Here is a 26,333-nt window from a genome sequence, read left to right on the forward strand (position 1 = left end):
ATAAAGTTTGACAATGGTACACAATATGAGTTTATAGGTCACAGTTGGCCTTTTCTCTGCTTTATGGGGTCGTTACTAATTTTCTTTATTTACCCTAACCCTTTCAATCCTCTAAGGCAGAGGTCTTCGACGTTTTTTCAAGGTCCCCCAAACTGATGGCGAGGTGGAGCAGGGACCCCCTATTCTACGGAGTTTGGTCCGCCATCTTTTATTTTTGAGCTTCACGCTCTTTAGACGTGAGCATAAACGCGATCTGATTGGCTGGTGCCTGCGCTGTCGTATTCGCATGGAAGGAGCAGTGAGTGAACCGGTGCCCAGCGAGCTGCCGAGGGAAGCTGAATGTGTGTGTTGCACACTGACAGATAACGTCTTCTCCATCAATTTATCCGTTCGCTATATGTTGGATTCATATTAATGTGTATTTAAAGACCATAAATAAAATTCTGATTCTGATTTGAAGACATTTACATTTGTGGGGAAAAAAATTGTCTTTCTCAACCAAAACTTTCGCGACCCCACTGCAGTACCTTCACGGATCCCTTGGGGGTCGCGGACCCCCTGTTGAAGACCTCTGCTCTAAAGCAACAGAAGTAAACTCTGCACATAAAATGGCTGCCGCTGCAAAGTGCTATGACGGTACTCAGTGGTGCTCTAAATACCTGGCCGGTCTTGTGTTTATGTTCACAGGGGAACCTAAGTGAACTGGGGAAGCTGCTGATGCAGGGATCCTTTAATGTGTGGACTGACCACAAGAAAGGCCACAGCAAGGTACAACGCCTCACTCACAACGGGTCAATGCCGACATTTGTGAACTTATACCATGCCTGCTTTTTAATAGTCTTTTTAGTTTTAGTAGTATTTTTTTTCTACCATTCTATGGACAAACGGATGGATAGATGAATGGATGAACGGACGAAAGGTTGGATAAATGGATGGATGGTTGAGACAATAGATGGGTTAATGGATTGATGGGTGGTTGTTGAATGCACGGATGGTTGAAATGTTGGATGGATGGGTGGATAGTTGATTGGATAATTGTAAGGTTGGATGGAGGGATTGTTGTTGGAATGATGGATGGTTGAAATGATAGACAGAATGGGTGGTTGTTAGATGGATGATAGAAATTAAGAATGGGTGAATGGTTGGATGTATGGATGTATGGAAGAAAAACAATAAAAACGTATTCTCAGGTGTGTCTCCACAAAATAGGAAGAGGTCATTGCAAATGTAGACTGTACATGTTGTTGCAGTTGCTAATGGTGAAACGTGTATCTTCAGTAAGGGAACTAATGACACATTGGGCGACTGTGGGTGAGTGGGGAGCACGGTCGTCCTCCAATCAGAGGGTTGTCGGTTCGATCCCAGGCTCTGCTAACCCTCATGTCGATGTGTCCTTGGGCAAGACACTTAACCCAACATGGCTCCTGTAGCTGCGACTACAGTGTGTGAATGTTAGTTACTGATGGCAGGTGTCACTGTGTATGGTTCTCCTGTCATCAGGGTGTGAATGGGTGAATGATGTCATGTAGTGTTAAAGCGCTTTGAGTGGTCACAAGACTAGAAAAGCGTTCTACAAGTACAGTCCATTTACCATTTACAGTGGAGGAAGAAAGAGGGTTTATTCAAGTTTTTATGAGAATCATTCACCAGTTGTTTGTTACCACCAAACTATGTATGAACATAAATATGATCGATACCGGACTCGGCGTTCCAGCTGGCGGGCTTCCAGCTGCTCACAGCGGACCGCGATACGGAGCTCTCCGGCAAGACGAAGGGTGGAGGAATCTGCTTCTACTCCAACATCAGCTGGTGCAACGACGTAACAGCGATCCTACAACACTGTTCTCCTGATCTGGAATCTTTTATCATCAACCGTAAACCCTTTTACTCCCCCGTGAGTTTGAAAAGAGAGAGGAGAACTCCCTGGGGGGGCTGGGCCTACCACACCGTCTCATGTGCTGTGTTTGGACACTCTGACCACGTCATGGTCCATCTGATTCCTGCATACAGGCAGAAACTAAAGCTCTGCAAACCTGTGGTGAGTGAATTCAAGAAGTGGACCAGGGAGGCGCTGGAGGATCTTCGGGCGTGCTTGGACTGCACATACTGGGATGTTTTCAGGACTGCTACTAACAGTGGAAGAGTTCACAGAGGCTGCGACTTCTTACATTGGCTTCTGTGAGGACCACTGTGTACCATCATGCACCAGCATGCAACAACGCCGAATCCTGCTTTATAGTGGAAAACTACGCCTGCAGAAGGATCAGGCATTTAGGAGTGGGGACAAAGACTTCAAAACGCATAGTCAAAATACAAGTTTAGCAAGGCGGTGAGAAATAGTAAACGTCTGTACTCTGAGAAACTCCAACAGTTCTCAGCAAGTGACTCTGCTTCGGTTTGGAGAGGCCTCAAACACCTCACAAACTACAAGCCAAAAACCCCCCACTCCATGAATGACCTCCGCCTGGCAGACGAGCTGAATGAGGTCAATGTCCTGACTCCACCGCCCACCGTTCCACCAACCTGCCCCAGACCCCCATCCCTCCCTTCCCTAGCCCATCCGGGGCTCACCCCTCTGTATCACCGTCCCCTCCCGGTCCGGACTCAGTTTCCCCTCACACACTGAAGCATTGTGCTGATCAGCTGTCGGTGTTCACAGACATCTTCAACATCTCCCTGGTGACATGTCACGTACCAGCCTGCTTCAAGACCTCCACCATTACCCCTGTTGCCAAAAATCCCAGCATCACAAGACTTAATGACTACAGGCCTGTCGCCCTGACCTCTGTAGTCATGAAGTCTTTTGAACGGCAAGTTCTGTCTCACCTGAAGACCCTCACTAACCCCCTTCTGGACCCCCTGCAGTTCGCCTACAGAGCCAACCGGTCTGTGGACGATGCTGTCAACATGGCCCTCCACTACATCCTCCAGCATCGGGACTCCCCAGGAACCTACGCCAGGATCCTGTTTGTGGACTTCAGCTCTGCCTTCAACACCATCATCCCGTCTCTGCTGCAGGACAAACTCTCCCAGCTGCACGTGCCCGACTCCACCTGCAAGTGGATCAGACTTCCTGTCTGACAGGAAGCAGCACGTGAAGCTGGGGAAACATGTCTCAGTCTCCCGGACCATCAGCACCGGTTCCCCCCAAGGCCGCGTTCTTTCCCCTCTGCTCTTCTCCCTGTACACCAACAGCTGCACCTCCAGTCACCAGTCCGTCAAGCTCCTGAAGTTTGCAGATGACACCACCCTCATTGGACTGATCTCTGGTGGGGATGAGTCCGCCTACAGGTGGGAGTCTGACCATCTGGTGTCCTGGTGCAGCCAGAACAACCTGGAGCTCAACACTCTAAAGACAGTGGAGATGGTTGTGGATTTCCGAAGGAACAGAGCCCCACCCTCCCCCATCACCCTGTGTGACTCCCCCGTCACTATTGTGGATTCCTTCCGTTTCCTGGGCTCCATCATCACCCAGGACCTCAAGTGGGAGCTGAACATCAGCTCCATCACCAAGAAGCTCAGCAGAGGTTGTTCTTCCTGAGACAGCTGAAGAAATTCAACCTGCCAAAGACGATGATGGTCCACTTCTACACGGCCATCATCGAGTCCATCCTCTGCTCCTCCATCACCGTCTGGTACGCTGCAGCCACAGCCGAGGACAAGGGCAGGCTTCAGCGGGTCCTCCGCTCTGCAGAGAGGGTGATCGGCTGCAATCTGCCGTCCCTGCAGGACTTGTTCGCTTCCAGGTCTCTGAAGCAGCTAAAAAGATTGTGGCCGACCCCTCCCACCCCGGACAAAACCTGTTTGTGCCCCTTCCATCTGGCAGGAGGCTGAGGTCCATCAGGACTACGACCTCCCGCCACACGAACAGTTTCTTCCCGTCGGCCGTCGGGCTCATCAACAGATACTATTATACTAACCCGTAGCCTTATTCTTATTCTAACCTATTGCATCAGCATTTCAGCATTTCATTTTACTTAATTTTATTACTTGTGCACTGCTGTCTTGTTGTCTATTGTTACACTGTCTACTGTCACGCACCAACCGTCAAGACAAATTCCTTGACATATTATGGCAATAAATGTTTCCTTATTCCTGATTCTTATCCTTTATTTTTAAATGGTCTATTCTATATCCCCCTAGCCCGAAGCGTTATATTTTATTCTGTAGAGTTAAATTGTAAATTTGTAAATTCATCATGCCATTCTCTCTCGTTATCTTGTTGTCAATTGTCTTACTGTCTGATGTTATGCACCTACAGCCATGTCAAATTCCTCGTATGTCTAACATATTTTGACAATAAATGTTCCTGATTTCTGATGATAGTTGAACAGTGGATTGATACATGTACAAGCAGACTAAACAACCGATCCACTGGTTTCAGGTGAAGGACTTGGCCAGGTTTAAGCCAATGCAGAGGCATCTGTTCCTGTATGACAAGACAATGCTGTTCTGTAAGAAACGAGAGGAGACCACAGATGGACATGAGAAGACCCCATCCTACAGCTTCAAACACTCGCTCAAGGTCAGACTCGATGGTGATGTTCTTTCTTCAGCTGTCCCTTTGATTTGGTGTGAGTTTGTGTCAAAGTAACTCTTTATTTTTAACAGATTTGCAAAAATTAGCAAAAAACAGTTTTCACTTTGTCATTATGGGTTGTTGTGTGTAGAATGTTGAGGAAAATAATGAATTTAATCCATTTTGGAATAAGGCTGTAACATAACAATGTGGAATAAGTGAAGCGCTGTGAATACTTTCCGGATGCACTGTACATGTAATGTGAATGTTGAAACTGTTTAAACAAAGCTTTGTTATCATGTATTTAAGAATAACTATCCGGCTTCAACTCTCACACACACTGAAATTTCAGTCAAACAGGAAACGGAGTTGGGGGTAGAGATGGTGAGACACAACAAAGAAACGGTGGAAAACCTTTGATGGGGAGATTACACGTGATGTCTTTTGGTGGAGACTGGATGAGTAATCCTGCCATGTGGTGGTCATGGGAGGAGAGCAGCTCAGAAAGTGTGTTGTTCAACAAAAGAAGTTCAGTGAATTCAGAAAGTTTTCACTGTGCTTCACTCTTTACACATTTTGTTATGTTACTGGTTGATTCCCATATTGATTACATTGTTACATTGTTTCCTCTGATCATCCTTGAGACGTTTCTCCAACTTGATTGGAGTCACCCTGTGCTGAATTTCGTTATACTACTATTCTATTACACAATGAGCTGTGATGCAGCAACATTATCAACACAATTGATTCAGGAAAACAACTGAACGTTGCTGTGTGTTTGCTGGTAGTGTAAGTAAGCTCTCATCTCATAACGTCACGTCCTCAATGACTTTATGGGGAGATAAGTTTGTTTTTAGTTCCTTCACTGCCTCCAAGTGGCCACATCCTGAGGCACTACGCGAGTAAAGGATCGTTTGTCCTCCATTTACTGACTTGTGCAGACTGTTAGTCTCCTATCAGCAGAGAATTGGTGATATGTATCCACAGGAATAACTGATGAATATGCTGTGCAGCACATTTGATCCCCTTCCAAAAAGTCCAAAGAAAGCCACTTGCATATGTAGTATAGAATGAAAGAAATTCAATCCCATTTCTTTTTTGGCTCTTGGTGTATCAGGCTGGTGTTTTAATGAACAATAGCAGGGTTGCCCTCATGCAGGCTGAGGACTTCATGTGCTGAAACTCACTCCCATCTGAGCAGGAGCAGTTCATGAAGCTCATGATCTCATGACCACCATGCTTTCATTAGAATACCTGCAGGTCAGATGACCGTTCGGTACAAAACAAGTTGTTAGTGACCTTCAGCTGGTCCACAATGCTGCCACCACCCAGATGAGGAAGGAGAGCACATCCCCCACCTTTAGATGCTCCGTACCAGCTCCACTGGACTAGTTCTAGTATGTGGAACTCCAGCGTGTACGTAGATAATGAGGGAACATTTCATCCGGTGCCACTGATGTGTTTTTAATGGAGCCATGTCCCCGGGGAAGAGGATACATCAGGCTCTGCTACACACTCAGTACTCTTCAATGGATACTTTCACTTTGCTTTTGGTCTTTTCATGTTGTATTCTAAAGTTTTGTTCATATAGAGACATGAAGTCTTTCCAGCATGTGGGCACCGCCAGGTGAATTCTGTGTAGTGTTCTATGTGCTTTTGTCTTTATTATGTGGAAGCAAAGCCAGTGTGTGTAGCAGGATCATTTTCACATGACTGAGGACAAAGCTTTGCTGCATATCACAGTGTTTCCGTCCCTCTGTCCGTCCAGATGAGCTCTGTGGGGATCACAGAGAACGTCAAAGGTGACATCAAGAAGTTTGAGGTGTGGTACAACGGCAGAGAGGAGGTTTACATTATCCAGGTACGTTGATGCAAATATTAGACACAAGTCGTAGAAATTAAATGAAGATTTATGCAAAGGAACTTCTTTCCTACGCCATTTATCACCACACACCCCTCAGACTAATCTCGTGACCTTTTGGATGGAGGCCATCCCCTCGGGTGGAGCCTACTTGATCTGTTGTGGTCACAACTAGCTCCTCCTCCACCAGCTAACCAGGAAAAGGCTGCTCACCTCTCAATGCATCAGTATTCCAAATGTAATAGTAGCATACATGTATATGCTATTGTATTAGTCAGAGGGACTGTTTCTGCTGCTCTATTACCGAGATCCTAAAGCCTGTATTGTGCATAATTAAAAGATAAATACACCTGCTGGCGTAAATGAACATTTCAAGAGACTTCTATTTTAATTAAACAGGAAACTAAACACTTTGATATTATTCAAAGAGCTCATAACATTTCATTCATTGTTGTAGAAGCGTGTTGGGAGGCATCAGGTGACCGCTACACCAGACCTCCTCATGGGGGCAGTGTTGGAGCACACAGAAACACTCCTTTGATTGGTGTGTGTGTGTGTGTGTGTGTGTGTGTGCATTCTTCTCCAGGCTCCTTCCATGGACGTGAAAAATATGTGGGTGTCAGAGATTCGAAAAGTTCTTACAGGCCAGCTAGAGGCCTGCAGAGGTACTCACACACACACACACACACACACACACACACATCTATGCTCTTGAAAACTTCCCCCTCTTTATGTATTTTGTACTGCTGTCATAACAACGTCCTCGGTTGTAACTTGAGGCAGAAGGACGAGCTCTTTTCCGTTCATCTGCTGGTTCCGGATAACATGTCGTGTGATGCTGACACACATTCACACATGCAGACAGCTCTGCTCCGTTAGCTGACAGACTTGTTCCTCTCTGTTAGCAGCCGACATACACCGGGTCAGTAAACGGTGAAAACGTTACTGGGGGTACTTATGCGAGTTTTTGACTTTTTGTTTGCTGGTTGGTGAACAGTTTAGACCTTTAACCTTTTCTGTTTGCAGACTTGATGCTCAATGTTGAGCTTGGATCTAGTTTAGAGAGGCGACAGCAGCCTGTGAACCTTTCACTTTTTCAATAAATAAAGTTCTTCAAGTAAAATAATTCTGAATTTCCCCGTGCGCCCCCCGGTTATAGCACTGTGTCCCACTAGAGAGTTGCGCCCCACAGTTTAAGAAAACGCTTGTTTAGACCGACAGTTTTTTTGATTGGTTCTGTCGCGTCTTATTTTGTTTCATTGGAGTTTGAGTGCGTAAAGCGAGGTGAGTAGCTGTTTGTTTTTTAAGATTGTTAACAACAGGAATACATTATATTTGTTATATTTGTCCTGTACCTAATGATTATACTAAGACACATATTCTTCACAGGGCGGCACGGTGGCGTGGTGGTTAGCACTGTTGCATCACAGCAAGAAGGTCCTGGGTTTGATTCCGCCCAGTGGCCTTTCTGTGTGGAGTCTGCATGTTCTCTGCGTGTCTGCGTGGGTTCTCTCCGGGTTCTCCGGCTTCCTCCCACAGTCCAAAGACATGCTCTGGGGATCAGGTTAATTGGGGACTTTAAATTGCCCGTAGATGTGTGAATGTGAGTGTGAATGGTTGTGTGTCTCTGTGTAGCCCTGCGATTGGCTGGCGACCAATCCAGGATGTACCCTGTCTATCGCCCAAAGTTGGCTGGGATGGACTCCAGCCCCCCCGCGACCCTGTGTGCAGGATAAGCGGTTTGACGATGGATGGATGGACATATTCCTCACAATGGGAACATAGTCGTGTGATGATATATTATGAAGACGGAGAAAACGCACACAAAATGGGTCAAACAATGAGTCAGGACTCAGTAGGCTGGTGAATTTCCGTTTTGGAAGTATGGTTGGTTACACTGTGGCTGTTTGTTTGGGATGTTTATGATGCCCATCCAGTAATATATAACTCTATATAACTCTATGCACACACCTGGCCTCCATCTCCTCTCTCTCCCTATGTGTCCCTTCCTCTCTCGGCCCCCTTTGTACCAGAAGACCGAGAGGAGACCGAAATTGGCTTGTTAAAGGAGAAGCAGGAGATTGAAAGCAATGGGGGAGATGAGACGAAGGAGGCGGAATGATAGGTAGATACAAAAGAAGAAAGAGACAAAGAGGGGAGAGATGTTCATGGTGGAGATGGAGGCTGAGACTCAGCTCGCATCTGAATTGGTCATTTCAGAGAGGGGGAGAGATAATATCAATGGGCCTCATTCACTAATATCTTATTTCTTACATTTGTTTCGTGACTCAAAGTTGTGGAGGAAAATACGGGACAAATGTGTCCTTGATGAAAAGCAGCAGTGTGGATGCACGGGGCAATAAAGTCTATGAGAAATAAATAAACCAACCAACGACTTCCAAAACACGTTACTCCACCTGTTGTTCTGGAGGTGAATCGCTCTGCAACACACGCGAGACTTTACAACCAGGAAGTGAAACCAGTGCGTGGACACGACGACGCAGACGCAGAAACATGCGCCAGCCTTTAGAATGATAGAACGGTTACCACCCTGTTAATTCCCATCAAAGGGCACGAGATGGCCGGGCCGTGTGCACACTCAGCGAAATGTCAAAAAGACGGCCTCGACTCAAAAAGAAAGAAAAACGTCATTCTGAAGTGAAGATATTGCTGCAGAAGAAAGCGCAAAACGGAACATATTTAGTAGCAGTGGCTACAAAGTGGTAAATAAAACCGATGCATGGAACACAATAAGCCATAAGACATAATTATGTGTAAAATAATAAATATAACTATTTGCAAAATTATAAAGGAGAGAAATTGTCCGGATCGTATTGTAGGCAGGACCCAGATGCAGAGTTTGAAAAAAATAAAGACTTTAAATCCAAAAACTGCCAAGGGGGCAAAAACGCAGGCGGGGACCAGGGAGACGACACTAAGGGAATCACGAGCATACAAACATTCAACAATGACGCGACAAGGCACAAGAGACACACGTGGCTTAAATACACTGGGAAGGTGCAGGTGATTGGACACAGGTGGAAACAATCAGACAATCACAGGGGATGACAGGACCAGGCAGGAAGTGAAGTTACCCGGGGAGACAAGAAGCAGAAACTACAAAATAAAACAAGACGTGAACCCAAACCATGACAGACATATTCCATTTTAAAGAAAAGAAAACGGTAATACATGTCAGCTCTCGATTGTGTGTCAGAGTGCTCGTGGGTGTGTGTAAATTCTGATCTTACCTAAGAACAAATCCCAAATAAGAAACATTGGCGAATAACAGAATCTGAGAAAACTGCGTAAGTGGGGATTAAGCACAAATTGGTTTTTAAGAACATTTGGTGAATGAGGCCCCTTGTGCTCAGAAAGAGCGGAGAGAGGATCATAATGTGAGGTGGTGTATAAAAGGAATACCCTTTAAATAGTTCAACGGAAAAACTAAGACGATTTGACAAAATACTTTATCTATGATCATTAGCTTTTTCTAGAGCTTAAAGACACGTCATGGTCTTCACCGTCTTTTCTCCTCATCCAATGATGTCTGTGCTCAAGAAGAAGAACAAATATTCCTTCTTCTCTCATCTTCATGACAGCCAGCTGAAGAAGACCAGCTTAAGATGAGATGTAGCTGGAAAAAGCCCTCAAACTGTTTCCAAGATCAAGCATGAAGCGTATTCATACAAAAAGGGATTCATATAGCACACACATGAGCCTGAGCCTGGCCGTGCTTGGAGAGGAGATCTGGGAGGATGGATGGGTCAAACCAACACTATACAGAGCCACAGTAGACGGAATAAACACTGTGTATTGCCACCTTTGGCCAAATGTAGGAATTTATTCATAACTGTTAGAAAAAGTTGAGGAGGAACTAGCGAGAAATCTTTTCATTGCCGAGCATGGTACGAGAAGAATTTCACATTTTTTAGATTCAAACTGTTTGTATAAACAGTGGGAGGGAAGTGGAAATCAAAATAATGAATTACATAATGAGTACATACTTGACATATTCACATCAATAAGGCGAGGTGATGCCTGCTCACTGCAGCTCCCGCCACCATGTGACCAGCCTTTATGAATGAAACATGGGCCGATCCCTGATGAGAAAATATATCCATTTTGCTGAATACAATATTGGGAGCATGTAGAATAGCTCCCTGCTGACTCTGCATTTGTGCGCCAGCTTCATTGTTCACTTGAAATGGGAGGCGACAGGCAGGATCCTTCGCAGAGCTCGCTCTCACACTTATATCAGCTGTGCAGTTGGCCGTGGCCGCACCTCACCGTCTGTAGTTATTTCACTAGATGTTCTCCTGTAGGTTTCTGAGCCAGGCTAGATCTGTTAATGTTAAGAAATGAATAATATCATGCAGTGCAGAAACAACAGCAACTCAGTTGATGTAGCACTTTTGGTGATTTGATGCATCAAGATTACGGAGATGTTGGAATAGAAGGAAAGGTGAAGCTTTTTGTTCTCAAAGATGACGTTGCTGTGGAGCTAAGAGTGAGGAGAAAAACAGTTGCTACATCTTTTTGAATCCATCACTGGTTGTTCTCTTCTACCATTTACAGTATAACCTGGAACACCGTAACCTTGCTGCCAGTTCCTGTCCTGTATCCAATGGTGCAGGGAACAGAATCTACAGGGCCCGAAATGAATATAAAAACCCAGGGATCTACACACAGGACTCAGTTTCCTGACCCCATTCCTCAGCCTTCACGATATTCATGTTGTTCATATATGTGACACGTGTTTACGCTTCTCACTGAAAAGCTTGCAAGAGCCCAAGCCTAGAAATGGGGTTTAACTTTGCATTATGCCTACCGTTAATATGCTGGAAAGAACCTCTCGACTTTTTAAGATTTTGGCGGGACCAGCACAGACCGGCACAACTCGCTGACTGAGTCAGTCCCATTATGTGTTGTAGTTGAGTTGGATTTCACACTTGGAGTCTACTTCAGAGCAACCGTCCTTTGGATAGAATTAACTTGGATCCAGACTAAGGACCGTGATGTAAAAGTTTCCCCAAGGAGATAATTGTCTGTGTTACGACATATGACCCCGCACACAGAGACTCCACACAGGACACAGACAATGGGTTCAAGGAATTTAATGAGCGCAGATACTCCAGGGGAGATGAAACCGAGGCTGAGTCTGGGGTCTCTGGGAAGGGGACGGAGCTCCACAGTGGAATGCGGGGGGTGCAGGTGGGGGTGTCGGCGCGATGTGAGGCAGGCGGCACGGCAGGTGAATCTGCGCAGAGGAACGGAGGTCAGACACAAAGAACCGCAGAGACAACCAGTTATAGCTAGACCAGGATACGGAGCCGGTGTGAAGCGATCTGGATTAGCCCGGTCTAAGTCCTGCAGGGGTGACTCATGGAATGTGGATCAGCTGTGAGGGAACGGAGCAGGGTGGACGGCCACGCCTCGTGGTCTCATAGGAGTCTTCTCTAGCTTACCATGACCAAGTAGTCTGAGTATCAGCCCTTATTCATTGAGTCAGCAGACCAGAAAATGCTCCTATGAATGATTTTTATAGAGGTCCGATGGATAATTGTCAGTGGAGAAACGGTTCGATGATTAGTAAAACATAATGTTTCTCTTATGTCCGCAGAAGCCAGCCAGCTCAACATCTACGGGGCCCCCGTAAGGTCAGCATCTATGATATAATGAATCTTCTCTGTAAAAGAACAACCAAAATGAGAGCTGAAAAAATGCTCCCTGTGCCCCATGTTCTGCAGGAATGTGCGTAAGATGGCGCTGAGACAATCCAATTCATCAAGTCCAGAGTCAGGCTTCAAGAGAACCGACCCCAGCCCCAATATGAGGCACAAGAGAGGTGAGAGGTCACTTTAGAACAGGACTCTTTGGAAGTGTTCATTTCTTAGTTCCCATTAGCTTCTAGAGCAGAGGTGTCGAACTCATTTTGGGTTTGGGCCAAATACTGACCAGTTTATCTCAAGTAGACCTGACCAGTAAAATCATACAGTAGGCAACGATACGGTTGAGTTGTCGGAATTATACGTATTGTGCATCTCTTTTACGTTTATTCTGTACTCGGTCTGTCCCTCCCGGGAGAATGATCCTCCTCTGCCGTTCTCACAAAGGTTTCTTCTCTTTTTTTTCTCCCCATCAAAGGGTTTTTCATTATTTGGGTTGAGTTTTTCCTGTGCTGATGTGAGGGTTTCGGGACCGAGGATGTTGCATGTGTACACACTGTAAAACCCTCTGAGTTTTTTGCAATTTTGGGATATAAAAAATAGAATGAATATATATATATATGTGTGTGTCTAGATGACCATATAGAACTTGGAGTTTGAATGTATGTGAATCTGTGTATGGGCGGATCAGTATGTATTATTTACTACATTACAGGTCATTTAGCAGACGCTTTTATCCAAAGCAACTTACATTACTTTAAACCCATGGCTTTTTTTTTTTTTACATTTTTGCCCAGGGAGCAATTAGGGGTTAGGAGTCTTGCTCAGGGACACTTCGACTTGAGACATGGGGCAGCCAGGACTCGAACCACCAACCTTGCGGTTCCCAGCACACCCGCTCTACCCCCTGCGCCACAGTGAAACATGGAACATCCAGAAGTTTCTTAAGTGCCAAACTTTACAGACAGCCCTGCACAAAAATATACCGCTCGCCAAGAAGCGCACAGCTTGGGAGAGTGACAGCGAGATCCTCTTTGTGGCAGTGGCAAGTGGGTGGCATCAAACTTGAGAGCCCCACCCCCTACACGGAACCCGCCGGTCCAAACCTAAAATTAGCCTCTGTAATAAGAAGACGGGGGCTCACATGTCTCAAATAAAATAAAATAAAATAAAATATTTACAGCAGCTGACCTGTCGTACAAATAACAGTTGTTTCTGGGAAAAATTGGCTCCTCCCACCCAGCGTGCCGTTGTGACGCCGACTGATTTACTGGCGATTGCCGCTGCCTGTCACAAAGCTGCCACCCACTTGCCACTGCCACAAGGAGGATCTCGGCCTTACTGGCTTGGGAGACAGTCAAAGCGTGTTGTGTTCACCGTGTACGGTTCTAGAAGCTTCTCTTGTACATAATGATTTCTTGTCGGAGTAATCAATAGCGCTTGTATAGGAAGTAAAGATATACAGATTAAATAGTTCAATTTTTTGGAATGGAACACTATCATTAGTGTAAAACTGAAATTGTGTTTAAATGGAGAGACAAAAATGCATTTTCAAGTTTAACCATGTTAGTGTGAAAGTGTTCTTAAGGTCAAAATAGATCTATTCAATAATACTGTCACGAAAGGGGGACAGGAGACAGCCGTGAGGTAAGAACAATATTTTATTGACACGATAGTGGAACCAGACGGACATACGATGAATAGGCAGGCAGATGATGGGACGTTAACTGGAGGGTAGTCCGAGTTCCAGGTTCCGGACTGGAGGAGAGTCCTTTGGAGCAGCCCGTAAGGATTCGGGTACGTAGCGTTGGAGTCTGAGGTGTCCTGTAGAGACGAGACCAGACACTGAGTGTGTGAAGAGGAGTCAAATATAAAGGGAGGTGCAGGTGATGGTGATTATAACTCAGGGGACTGTGAACGAGTGGGAGGAGTGAGTGAAGCTAGTGGGATCCTGACAAATACAAACCAATGACGTCTAAAACTTTCCAGGAGCCATTTCTTCAGTATTTAGAAGACCAAGTCCATGGACAAATGTTTCTGCAGAGGTGACATTATCTATAGGCTTCACCTCTGGTTGGCAGTGATTGGAACAATACATTCAGGGGGACTGGCTAATGTGTGCACTACACCACGATCATTTAAATCAGGAAAATATAAACAGTTTTATGAAGAAAACTGATTTTGGGAGTCCCAATTGGTGACCATCTTGAAAATAGCCGCCATCTTGGATTTTTGAATGGCCAATCAGGCAGATTTGACCAAATACCTCTGGAGAATAACACCACCAAATGTCATGCTTGTATCATAATTTGCATGATTATTCTACTATCTGCCCCACTTCACCCCATTTTATTTCTCTTCTTTGTTTCTAGTGACTTTGAGTTGAAGTGAGGGAAGAAAAGATCATCATTTATCAAAACATATAATGATAAAAGCGAGTCTTTAGCAAGGTGCTTAGACTCTACGGGCAGATTTGTAATCAAGGACTGATGATTCTGCTGAGATTAGTAGGCTGATGAAACTGATGAAGCTAAGGCTGATGAGGCTGACATAGCTGATGACGCCTATGAAGCTGATGAAACTGAATCTGCACCAACTTGCCGTTGATGGAGAGGTGGAGGGGTGTGAAGAAAGTGCCATAACATAACCCTAGAGTTACTCATCTAAGCACTGGTCAGCTGCTTCCATCTGATGGTCCAGCTGATGGTCATGTGACTCATTGATGTGTCAGATTATTCAGGAGGTTTCAGCTTGTCAGTGTGTCTAGATATTTGAGGCTGATGAAATGATCATTCACACCTGGTATTAAACTGATCAGCATTGGGATATTCTATAACAAATGAGTCTGTCTCAAGCTGATGATGTTTCACCCATAGACTGTATATAGAAAAAAGTACCTCCTTGGTTTGAAACCTGCCGTTTCAAAGCCAATTGAGTTTGGTATTGTGGCCGTTGCCATCTGGATTTTTTGGAGATGGAAGTCTCCATATATGGACTTGAGGGCAGAGCAGGGCTCAGTGGGACCAGCTACTGTTAGCGTAGCACCCACAGAACTACCACGGCCGTATAGCGTGGTAGTTTGGTATTTTAAAATGGATGTGGTGGTTGACTAGCTGGGGCCAAACTCAAGTGTCCACTAGAAGTTCTGCATTTTAAATAAGTACCGATGTCTTCCTTTTCTATTTTCTGTCATTCAGAGTAGGGGTTGTCAACATTCCGAATGAAAGGAAAGTGATTAAAAGAACCACCACCATTGGGGATCTGGAAAGTGCCGTCTTTGTGTCAATGCTTATACTTGTCAATCATATTGGCACCAATATGGCAAATCTCACAAGGCCTTTTCTTCCTCTTCTCCTCTGAACTAAACCCTTCTCTCCCTCGCTTCCCCACTCAGTCGATGCTTCAGCCGGCCAATCAGGCCACTTGGCTGCTAACGCTAGGAAACGCTTCACCTTGCAGGGGTTTTCCAACAGGAGGTCTCTTCCAGCAGGTAACGGCACTTCCACCGTGATCATCACCACTAGTGGCATCTCTGTCACCACCATGGCCCTCATTGTGTTTCATCTGTTATGGTTGTGCACTAACGCTGCAGCCACTTTTCTTCTGCCCTTTCTTCAGTCCTCATTCTTCTTTCTCTCCCACATATGTTTGATAGATTTCTCTGCAGCGTGTCAGCTTAATAGGGCCACATCTCCCTCATTTCTCCCTCTGCTTTTACCTGCTCATGTCCGTAACCTCTCCATCTTCCCCGTGCTCCAACAAGGAAGCTGTCAGGAAAGAGTTGTTGAGTAGACTGCAGGAGACAAACAGAAGGATGGAGAGGAGCTACCAGACTGCTGGTACAAGGAGACAGCACGGCGCTAAATGTCACCCTCTAATATTCAAGCCCCATTGACATCTGGGAGCATAGTAACATTTTTGGTGCCTGTGATTTCAGGTTTGGCATTCTGAACACTCTCATAAAGTGAGGGATGGTAGAAGGAAGGAAGTAACGACAAAGATGTTAATGTAATATCATTTATTTCATGGAACTCATGAACTACAAATGAAATTCTTAAATCTTAAATGCAGATTGAAGCATTGGTATCAGGCTTATATTAGATATTATTTCCTGTGTTAAAAATAGAGGCCTCCCATGTTTTCTTGCTCCTATTGATGCCAATTCATCACTTTCTCCTTTGTAGATCATCATAATAGCTTCACTGTCGTGTACATTTCTACCCCACTAAACGAGAGCGTTCCTACCACTCCACTATCGGGAACTGATATCTAACCTGCCCGATGAGGTATTCTCATGTACATGTGAGAGCAGCCAACAGTTGTAACAACGTCTTTACCAACAAATAACCATCAAATCAAATAAAGATATCACAGTTAAAATCTCTAAACAATATTTATCGTCAGATTGAACTGGATTCATTTTGAAGAATAATACACCATGCTATAATAACTAATTGATAATGATAATAATAAATATAAAATAATAAATGAGCTCCCACTGGAGAGAGATAGCTTTGTGATTCGTGATTGGAGGAAATGAAAAGAACACTTTACATCTAGTCAATAAAACTTCCTTTGGAAAATATCCTTCACAAATCATCAGTTTTCCCCAAAACACTACGTGTCAGTTCAAAGGTCATGAACTCTCTTAACTCTTTGCTAACTGTTCAACCACTATTGGTAATTGAAGATTATTATATATTTTTCCAAATTGTGAAAAGCTGCTTTCCCTTTCTTTAAACGTGTTTCCCTGTTCCTCTCTCTCCATGTCCACGTCTCCTCCCGGCTGTAGAGCCGGCCGCTAAGGAGGCAGTGGTCACCCGCCGCTTTTCTCTCGCCTCCTCTCTCACCTCCTCTTCCTCCTCCTCCTCCTCCTTCGCCACACGACGCACAAAAGGTACCCGAAGAAGTGTTCCGGCCTCCACGTTTTGCTATTCCTATATTTGCTTTCTTTTCCTGGTTTGAGCCCTAACACACACACACACACACACACACACACACACACACACAGGCGTGTAATGACATATCACGGCTGTGCAGCTCAAACGGCTTGTTGACTCTTTATTTCCCTGCGTTGCTAGAATAGATATTTAGGTCCAGGACTGATGGATGAAAAGGTCACACTTTTATTCTTACTTAAAATGAATGAATCTAAAGAAAGGCCAGAACGAAGTACAACTGAATACTGAAACATAAAGTAAATAAATTAGTTGAGAAAACAACAATGTGTTTTCAAAAAGGAGGAGTTGATTTACATGATCTGGTCTATGCCACATATTTAGCGTCTATATCTTAAGTAAGATTGATGTTATTTAGGTACAATATGGTGGTAGAAAAATGTTTCACACATCCAAGTGAAAGATGACAGAAAAGTGTTTGGGTGTGTCTCCCGTATCAATCGTAACCACTCAAATGAAATGTAGGGAGGAAAGCGTGTTTCCTGATTACCGTCTAGTCGACTGCTCTCTTGAAATTTATGAGATGCATAGAAATGTCTCTCACGCCTCTGACAAGAATGAAAGCATTATTAAAGGAAAAGAAAGTACAAATGAATGGACTTACATAGTATTTTTATAAAGCGACAGTGAGGAAATAAGAATTGTGGTAAGCTGACATTTGAAAACGCAAGCTGACATTCACAGTGGCAGCAGAGGTGCACTTTTCCAGAAGTTCATTGTGAACTACTGGGCAGAGGCAGGAGCAGAATTAAAAAGCCCAGAAGAGGGTTATTAAAGTTTCTCTCATTGTGGTGCAGTGGCAGCGTTTCTATAAGGTGCCCGATGACGCTGCAGACCACCTTACTGGTGGAGTTGGGAATGTTTGGCCTACGTGGGCATGAATATCAATGAAGATGTAAAAGGCAATGTGAAACATTCCTGTTTATGTGAATTATTCTTAGTAGTCACAAGAAGCTGAAGTCAACTCTAAAAGCATTCGTTAGTGCATGGAGAACTAAAACTCACCATAATGAGTAGTACAACAGCACTTAAATAAAATCATTTTGTACATTATAAGTCACTTTGGACTATGGTGGTTATCTGTTGTTAAGGAGATAAACCGACTCACTAAGGCACCACCAGCTTCTTCAAACTACTCAAGCTATGACGTCTCCAAGGAAATTTATTATTAAACCATCACAACAACTTGTATTCATGCCAGGTGTTTGCATATACAGCTAATGCTTTATTTACAGCCAATGATGAATTCAATTAGCCACACAGTGCTTTTTCCAAGCCTGCTGGTGATCATTAAGACTTGGAGATACGTTTTAAAATGACTGCTGAGACTCGCTCTGTGTACCAGATGGCGTCACGGCGCGGAGACTCCGTACATAACGGGTCCTTGTGAACCGTACGCCCGGGCCTGAATGACAACGGCCTTCATTTCCACAGATGGAAGCTCCAGTTACAGATGGTGAAGATGTGTTCTGCCTTTTCTCCAAATGTCCATCTCTAATGATGCCTGTGGTTGCATGTTGTGTCCCCTGGCCAGGTCCCCTGTCTGCTAGCATAAAGAGCAAGAGACATGAGATTAAGAGCGATCCCACTCCATTTGGCTATGAAGGTACATGAGCATGCAGAGATACATGGCGTGTGTAATATGTGGGCTCTGAGCATGCTGGGCATCTAGCACACTCTCTGGTTCATTAGGCACGACTCGTTTGTCTCGTTTGTCTTTATGTGGCGTTTCAGAGTGCATGAGGAGAGGAGCAGATGACGGGGGGTTTGACTTGGTTGGATTTCTGCATGAGTAGTGCCAGACACAGTTCATTCAAACATCAGGCGTGTGAAACGATGAAAAGGATGGTGTAAAGCGTTTGGCTTCCCTCTAGACACTTTACGCGGTGCTATGGCTGCAGTCAGGAAGCGTCAGAGCGGGACTGCTGGCGGCCCCCCAGCTGTCCCTAGATCCACCTCACAACCAGGTAACTGCGGGACGGACTCATCGCGGTGCTTTGGCCTTTGATTCTGTTTTCGTTAGTATGTTTATTTACCGCAGTGTTTCATTGGTTCTATGCTATGTAACATAATGTCTGGAGAATAAATAGTTTAGTTTTCCAACGCATTCTGCTGGAACGGAACCTCTGCTTTCATCTCATGCGTTTACTGCAATTCAACTCAATTTATTTGGTACGGCCCAAAATCACAACTGGCCTCCATCCTCTGCCCCCGAACCTTCTCCGTATCCCTTTAACTGCCATCCAAGTGCTCTGCAGCCAAATCACCGACTACATGCTCATGATGTTCCATTGCTACTTAATAAGAGAATCCACAGATCAAATAGTATTTTCAGATTAAGACTATTCTCTGGACATGTATATCTTCACACACTTTAATCGCTTTCCCGTTTACCACCACGTCTATTGTAGATTGGATGTTTTTGGAAGTTCTGCAAAACTGTCCGAGTGGTGATGATGAGTGAACGGGAGCAACATGTCAGTATTTGGGAAAAGAGGTTTTAAGCAAGTTAAGGAGTCATCAAGCTTTGCAACTGTGTCTAAACGGAACTAATCTCAAACAGGATTTGATTTGATGGCAACATGTTTTCAGTACCAACACAAGGCTTGTGTTATAAATTGAAAGAAACACAAAATAACTTGGTTAGGTTGAGTGAAGCATCGAGGTTTGGCTTGGCTGTGTTTGTTATCAAAATGAAGCTATAAATGGAACTTTAATGGACGCCAGCGTGAAACCAGGTGTCCATTAAAGTTCCTCCTGTGAAAGTCTGTTTGTTCGGCCCTGACTTCCTACAATGACAAACATATTTAAAAAGAAATCCAGCAGAACTAGTTGTCATACAGGTGAGAGTCAAGCAATATCGTTTGGAGGAGAGCAGGCGGAGCTTTCATGATGATGGACAACAAAGAACTGCACAGCAACGTTGTTTTCTATCAACGAAGCTCCATCACCCGCCAAGTGGAGAAGTGCGACCTCCTTGTTCATGAGTCCGTTCCAGTGGCTGATGATGCGTATTGATTCCCTTCAGGCTGGGCCCAGAAACGGCTCCCTTCCATGGACGCAGACGACTTTGAGACGATCCCCTCCAGTGCAGAGGAGTCCTCCAACTCGTCAGAAGAGGAAGGCAGCAATAAAACCGTAGGTGGCGCTCACTTGGATGGTTCAACCTGTATATGAACAGACGATACTTTAGACATTTGATAGTGAAAAACCCGAAAGTTAGAAATGGTTTGATTCTGAAGCTCGCCCCAGCAGCTCGTCCATCACTTTCTCCTCTTTTTGGACGAAATCAGCCTCTGATCCCTGCTGCTGAAGTATTTCCCGGGGACATGTGTCTCGTTAGCAGCAGGCACTAAAACTTGACATTTAAAAAGTGAGGGAGACGAGAGACGCTGCACAGGTTTGCTGGGTACGGCAACCTATACGGATCCATTAGTCCGTGTGATGTATCACCTGTAGCCACACACACACACACACTGAGGGTGTCCGTATGGCACACTGTATTTATTTATTTGACCTTTATTTAACCAGGTACAATCCATCGAGAACCAATTCTCATTTACATTGATGACCTGGCCCAGAGGCAGTAGCACAGACACAGTACAGTAAGACAAACACATGGCTAAAAACAACAGTTGTAGAGTCATATTAGAACATTTGTGCATATCGACACATAAAAAACGCCCCCCCCAACTGAAATGAGCACTGCAGTGTCCAGTCTGTACATGACATTACACATGTACAGACTGTATACAAACGTACCATCAGTTTGGTTGAACTTTGTTCATTCCTGCTCACCCATTAATAATGTGTGTTGTCTGTTGGATTGTGGGGTTTCTCTAACCACTGGTTGATGACAAAGCATACGTATTCATTAGGTTTCACTGAATGAATCTTCAGCTCATACCATCTGCTACCAGCTAAGGCGATGGAGACGGATCCAAAAGGGACTCATTGGTTTTTCTGTGCAGGGGGGCAGGGGCCGTTTCCGGGTGCAGCTGACCTATGAGTCTCGTGAAGGCCGGGACCTTTCTCTGGAGGATGGCCACCTGGTCCAGTTTGTGGAGGAAGTGGAGAGCGGACACTGGTGAGAAGGCCCGTCGCATCCATCCATTGTCAAACCGCTTATCCTGCACACAGGGTCGCGGGGGGGCTGGAGTCCATCCCAGCCAACTTCGGGCGATAGACAGGGTACATCCTGGATTGGTCGCCAGCCAATCGCAGGGCGACACAGAGACATACAACCATTCACACTCACATTCTCACATCTACAAGCAATTTAAAGTCCCCAATTAACCTGATCCCCAGAGCATGTCTTTGGACTGTGGGAGGAAGCCGGAGAACCCGGAGAGAACCCACGCAGACACGGGGAGAACATGCAGACTCCACACAGAAAGGCCACTGGGCGGAATCGAACCCAGGACCTTCTTGCTGTGAGGCGACAGTGCTAACCACCACACCACCGTGCCGCCCAGGCCCGTCGCAATATACGATAAAATGACATATCGCACACTGAAATCGCTTGCAATCATTTTTGGTGTTGCGATATTCATATAAATTACCATCACCAACATTTAAGTTGATCACACAGACACAGAGCGACACCGACAAGTGAAGAGAAGCAGTGAACCCAACTAACAACCATCTGCCCGGTCTTTCAACCTCAACTACTGTCGGTTCCTCCGGACTGCTCAGTCGCCTCTTTGGGCGGGAGGAGCCTCGTCCCCGGACCGCCGTCCCCGGACCGCCGTCCCAAGGCAATTAGATCGTACAAACAAGATAACTTGCGTTATACTTTATTTAAGGCCCTCCTGTTCCTGTCTGCCCTCAATAAACTATAATTGCAGTGCAAGTTCTCGGTTTCCACTCACATTTGTGGAATTTTTCTTTCTATTTTTGGCTCACAGTTCTTCGCAGAAGACTTTCATTGTTGGATCGCATCTTCCATGGCAATAAAAAGGACGCGTTTGCGTTTGAGTCTTTTTATTGTGTTTTTCAGACAGCATTTTGATGTGGAAAAAGACTTTTTACAACCTGTACCTGGGGCCGTGGACTTCTTTAAAGAACTAGTTATGAGCATGGAATGAGTGGAGGATGAGGCCAGTCGTGACAGCATTCAGGTTACATTACATCCAGCGGAACGCGTCCTACCTGCTGTTATATATGAATATACTCCCAACGCTGGTCTTTTATGTTTGGACGTGTCCTAAGATTCAGGAGTACTGCTCTCCATCCAGACCTGGAGCTCACAGCTGATCAGTACGTGGTTTCTTTGAGCTTTTGCTCTTAGGACACCATGTCTGCGTCAGGCGAGCCAGTGCGCTGTCACAGAGTGAATAACATTACATCATGGATTGACTCGCAGCTCCTGATGTCTCTGACTTAATGTTCTCCAACAAACATCTGGCCACTAGATATTGGGCCACTCGCTAACACTCTCTGACTGCACGCATTTCTGAGAAAACTCCGGTTGGTTTATGACCCTGTACAGCTTCACCAGCTCCTTACCTCCACTGGCAAACACCTACGTACTTCAGCATTGCTTGCAAACTTTCAAAATGTATAACAAACCCCCCCTGCATTTATTTTTTAAATTTCCGTCCAGAGTGCCCCTCGGGCTGATGAATGGGATGATCAACAAACTTATCATTAAATAGAATTTTTAATCAGGATCAGGAATCAGGAAACATTTATTACCAAAATATGTATAATGTTTATGTAATGTTTAATTTTTGACTTTTAATTGAATTATTTAGCATTTGTATAAACATTTACAGGTCATTTTTATTCAGATGTAAACAATCTCTGTGTCCTGAGACAGCCATCACCACCAGTGACCATCAGTAGACACTCATTGTCATGCTTTAAAACTCGAGACATCTTACAGTTCATTTGAGGATATTTGGTTCAAACTATGAAACATAGTCCTCTGTTTAATTAACCAATGCCAGTAGGTGGGTTTTGGTACAAGATATCACCTGGATCAATATTAGGGTATAACGTGTTTCCAACTGGTTGTTGTGGAACACCTCCTGAAGGAAAACGCAGCTCGGCGTCTGGTGAAAGAGTGTCCGACCAACTGGCTTTCAGAAACAGCCCTACTAGTCACCTGCAGCTGTGTTATGCTCATTTCCTGCTATGGCACAAGTCAATAGCTCATTCTGGTGTCCTTTTTTCACCATAACCCTGCTTAAAGGACCCAATAGTGCCAAAAGCTCTCCGTCATCGGCTCATTTCAATTTCAGCGGTAGCAACAGCCAGCGCAAATTTTGAAATTGAGGCTTAGAAGTCACCCTCAGCATTATTCTGTCATAATCCTCTTATTGGCTGTCCAGACTGTGAAGAAAAGACACATCTGTGATTAGCTGTGCTTGGATCCAGGGCGGTGTGGCTAATTCAAGGTTGATTTCTGCCCATGTCCCTTTCTCGGCAGAAAGCAAACACTCTTTGTTTGTGTATTTGTGAATAGATATACTAATCCATTTCCAGGTCACATGTGGAGGTGACTGATCAAAGCTCACACTCAAAGTGTGCGAGTAGATTCCATGTAAAGTCAATGGTTGCAGGGTGCAAATGACACGAATCAAGTGAATGGTGCAGACTCACTGGCAGAGTTGGTGAAATTCTGTGTTATATTTATTATAATACATGTAGTATAATGTAATTAGGACCTGAGCCGACTGAATGTCAGGCGAAGCCCTATTGTGTTTCAAAGAGATGTGATTCAATTGCACTTTTGAGGCCTTTATCATATTCAAAAACTCTTGAAATTTTGGATGCGCATCAGAGGTGTGAAGATTTTTGATATTGTAGGGGTCACGCATTTGGGTTAGTAAAAATGGCTATCTAGCGCCCCCTAGAGACGTTTCCTCTGGGAGATTTTTTCCCAGTTCCACCTGTTGACTCAGATGTGCTCTACAAAAAAATCAATCATGGCATTCAAATGCGCCTAACTAGATTTTCCGCCATTTTGAATTTTGTGAAAAACACATTTTTTCGAACTCCTCCCAGACACTGAGTCCGATTGTCCGAAAGCTTCTTGATATCTCAATTATATTTGTAAGGGGTGTGGCCTAATTTGAAGACCACTAACACTAACTAATAATTAGCCGGTCCTCACCAAATCTCTAGGATATGTTCACATTGGGTTTTGGATTATACCCTAATTTTTCAGAATATTTGAACATTAGGGGGCGCTGCAGTCAATTTTTGCTTGTTTTTTGCAATTTCCATCGTATTTAGGATTTACGAACGAACACCCCTTGAGAGTTTAAATCCGATCAATTTGGTCAAAAATGATCAAAATCAAAAGTTTTCGTGAAACTACCTGGCCGTGGCCTGGCGTCCACTTTGGTCGATTTTCATCTCCTCTCCCTAAGGCACCTTGTGCAAAAACTAAGAAACAATATGGAAACAAGATGGCACCTGAAATCTGTAATCAAGAACAGATGTGTGTACCTGTACCTGCTTTGGAACACTTTCCTGGTACTGACAGAAATGTTCTTTTCGGCATGAGTAGTATGAAAACTGTTGAGCCCTGAGAGTCGGTATAAATCGTATTTTTCATGTTTTGAGTCTAGATTCTCATGGTAACAGTAAAACATTGTTCATATTTCTCAGGTAATGAAAATAATATAACCTTTGTAGTATACTGTAACTCTGGACAAATGAACATGAACACCTGAGCAGGGCAGTGAGACATACTTTACCCATCCACCCTCTCCACTCTGCATTTAGCCCGCTGAATGACCCTGAAGGTGGGACATAGAGAGAGGAGCGATGTTCTTATAGTATAACGCAGTGCAGTTCAACAACATGTTCGCCTTGGATATTGAGCCGAGAGTATCAAAAATCTGACTTCACAAAGGCACCGTTTGTTGATGATAGCATATTTTTGCATAAGCGAAGCCTTTGTTCTATCACTATCTGTAATCGATACCCTTCCTATGGGTTCCCATGTTGAAGTCATCCAGTTCCAGAGCCAGGAGATGAGGCGGGTGCTCTGCTGAGCTGCTCGCTCTCCACAAAGATCGAGGGCAGCGTGGCTTTTTGGAACTAACATGTCATTCCCTATAACGTTGCCATCCTGGGGCAGTGGGAGGTACAACAACAGAACGTCTTACCAGCATTCTACGATGGGCTGACGGACCACGAAATGGCGAGATGAATAATAGATACTCTTTAAGATGAAGGCTCAACTTGCTTCACTCATTTTTAATCAGCTCATGCATATTTCACCCCTTGAAAACATCTGCCGTTTGCATCTGTGGGTTGCGCTGCACTGAAAGGTCTCACCCACTCACACTCGAGGAATATAGTTCATGAGAGTTTTGTTGTCAGGTCAAAGTTAATGTGCAACTAAATAGAGCTTTACAGAAGGTGACAGATGGACTGTGTGTTGCGGTGTGTTTCCTCTGCTCCCTTGTGTGCTTGTTTCCTGCCCTGATATGTGTAAATATACATCACATGCAGGATATGTACACGTCTTTGTGGACTTAGGAGAATACCATTTGTGTGTATGGATGGACTGTACACTGCTGATAATCACACTTTTTGCAACATGCACCTGCAACGTGCTGCACCTTTTCCAGATGTAGACATTCATTTCACACCAGTAACACACACACTGTCCTTTCCTCTGGGCTCCCTTTTGACAATCAGTGGTATTTTTGAACACATTAGCATATCTGACATCCGACGTTAAATGCATAAAATCAGGCTTTTCTATTTAATATATTTTAAGATGTCTTTTAAGTCAAATTACTCATCATTAAATGCACAGAGGATGTGTGGAAAACATTCCAATCAACGAGTGACTGTCGTATGCCTTGTGTTTTATCACGATACCTCCGGTGCTCCAGGGTTCACATTCCCAGAACAAAAAGCACTTGTACTATATGGAAGTTGTGTTGTCATAAGTTCATTTGTGTTATTTATAAAAGAAATGAACAGGGACCAATGAGAGAATGTTTGTGATGAAGCAAGTTCCCTCAAGGCAATAAAGCCAAGTGTGTGTTTTGAACTTCCCCCTGCCCTGCAATGTGCCTTACGTTCCAGGCTAGTGAAGAACCTTTTAACACAGGCGACAGGATTGGTTCTGTCCAGCACACTGCAGACAGCATCTGAAGGAGGTCGCTCATTACGTACCACTTCTGACTAACCACGGGCCGACTCTCACTCCAAGCCACCCAGTCCTCCGCTCCACTCCTTCAAACCAACTCCATCAGTTCCTCCCTTACTCTCGCACATAGAGGATTCGTCGAGGGGGATTAAGTGGGCTTCGCCGTTGGGTCGGGCTCAGGTTGGACGAGCTTTGGCTTGTTGAG

The 26,333-nt window shown here is 44.6% G+C and overlaps 1 protein-coding gene across 14 annotated transcripts in view; it reads left to right on the forward strand.

The window, feature by feature from the left end:
* mcf2l2 (MCF.2 cell line derived transforming sequence-like 2) overlaps positions 1-26,333 on the forward strand; it is a 113,773-nt gene that overhangs the window by 83,807 nt on the left and 3,633 nt on the right. For 6 of the 14 annotated variants that reach the window (XM_040183357.2, XM_078107532.1, XM_078107538.1 and 3 more), the window contains 12 exons: positions 688-768; positions 4,385-4,525; positions 6,288-6,380; positions 6,967-7,045; positions 12,004-12,040; positions 12,131-12,228; positions 15,444-15,539; positions 16,842-16,946; positions 18,542-18,613; positions 18,882-18,974; positions 20,036-20,145; positions 20,979-21,094. In XM_040183357.2, coding sequence (XP_040039291.1) covers positions 688-768; positions 4,385-4,525; positions 6,288-6,380; positions 6,967-7,045; positions 12,004-12,040; positions 12,131-12,228; positions 15,444-15,539; positions 16,842-16,946; positions 18,542-18,613; positions 18,882-18,974; positions 20,036-20,145; positions 20,979-21,094 — 1,121 coding nt within the window. The remainder of the gene's footprint in view (positions 1-687; positions 769-4,384; positions 4,526-6,287; positions 6,381-6,966; positions 7,046-12,003; positions 12,041-12,130; positions 12,229-15,443; positions 15,540-16,841; positions 16,947-18,541; positions 18,614-18,881; positions 18,975-20,035; positions 20,146-20,978; positions 21,095-26,333) is intronic. The other 8 variants (XM_040183361.2, XM_040183360.2, XM_078107537.1 and 5 more) reach the window with 5 other exon arrangements.

Source organism: Gasterosteus aculeatus, chromosome 8, assembly GCF_964276395.1.
Source record: "Gasterosteus aculeatus chromosome 8, fGasAcu3.hap1.1, whole genome shotgun sequence".
NCBI lineage: Eukaryota > Metazoa > Chordata > Actinopteri > Perciformes > Gasterosteidae > Gasterosteus > Gasterosteus aculeatus.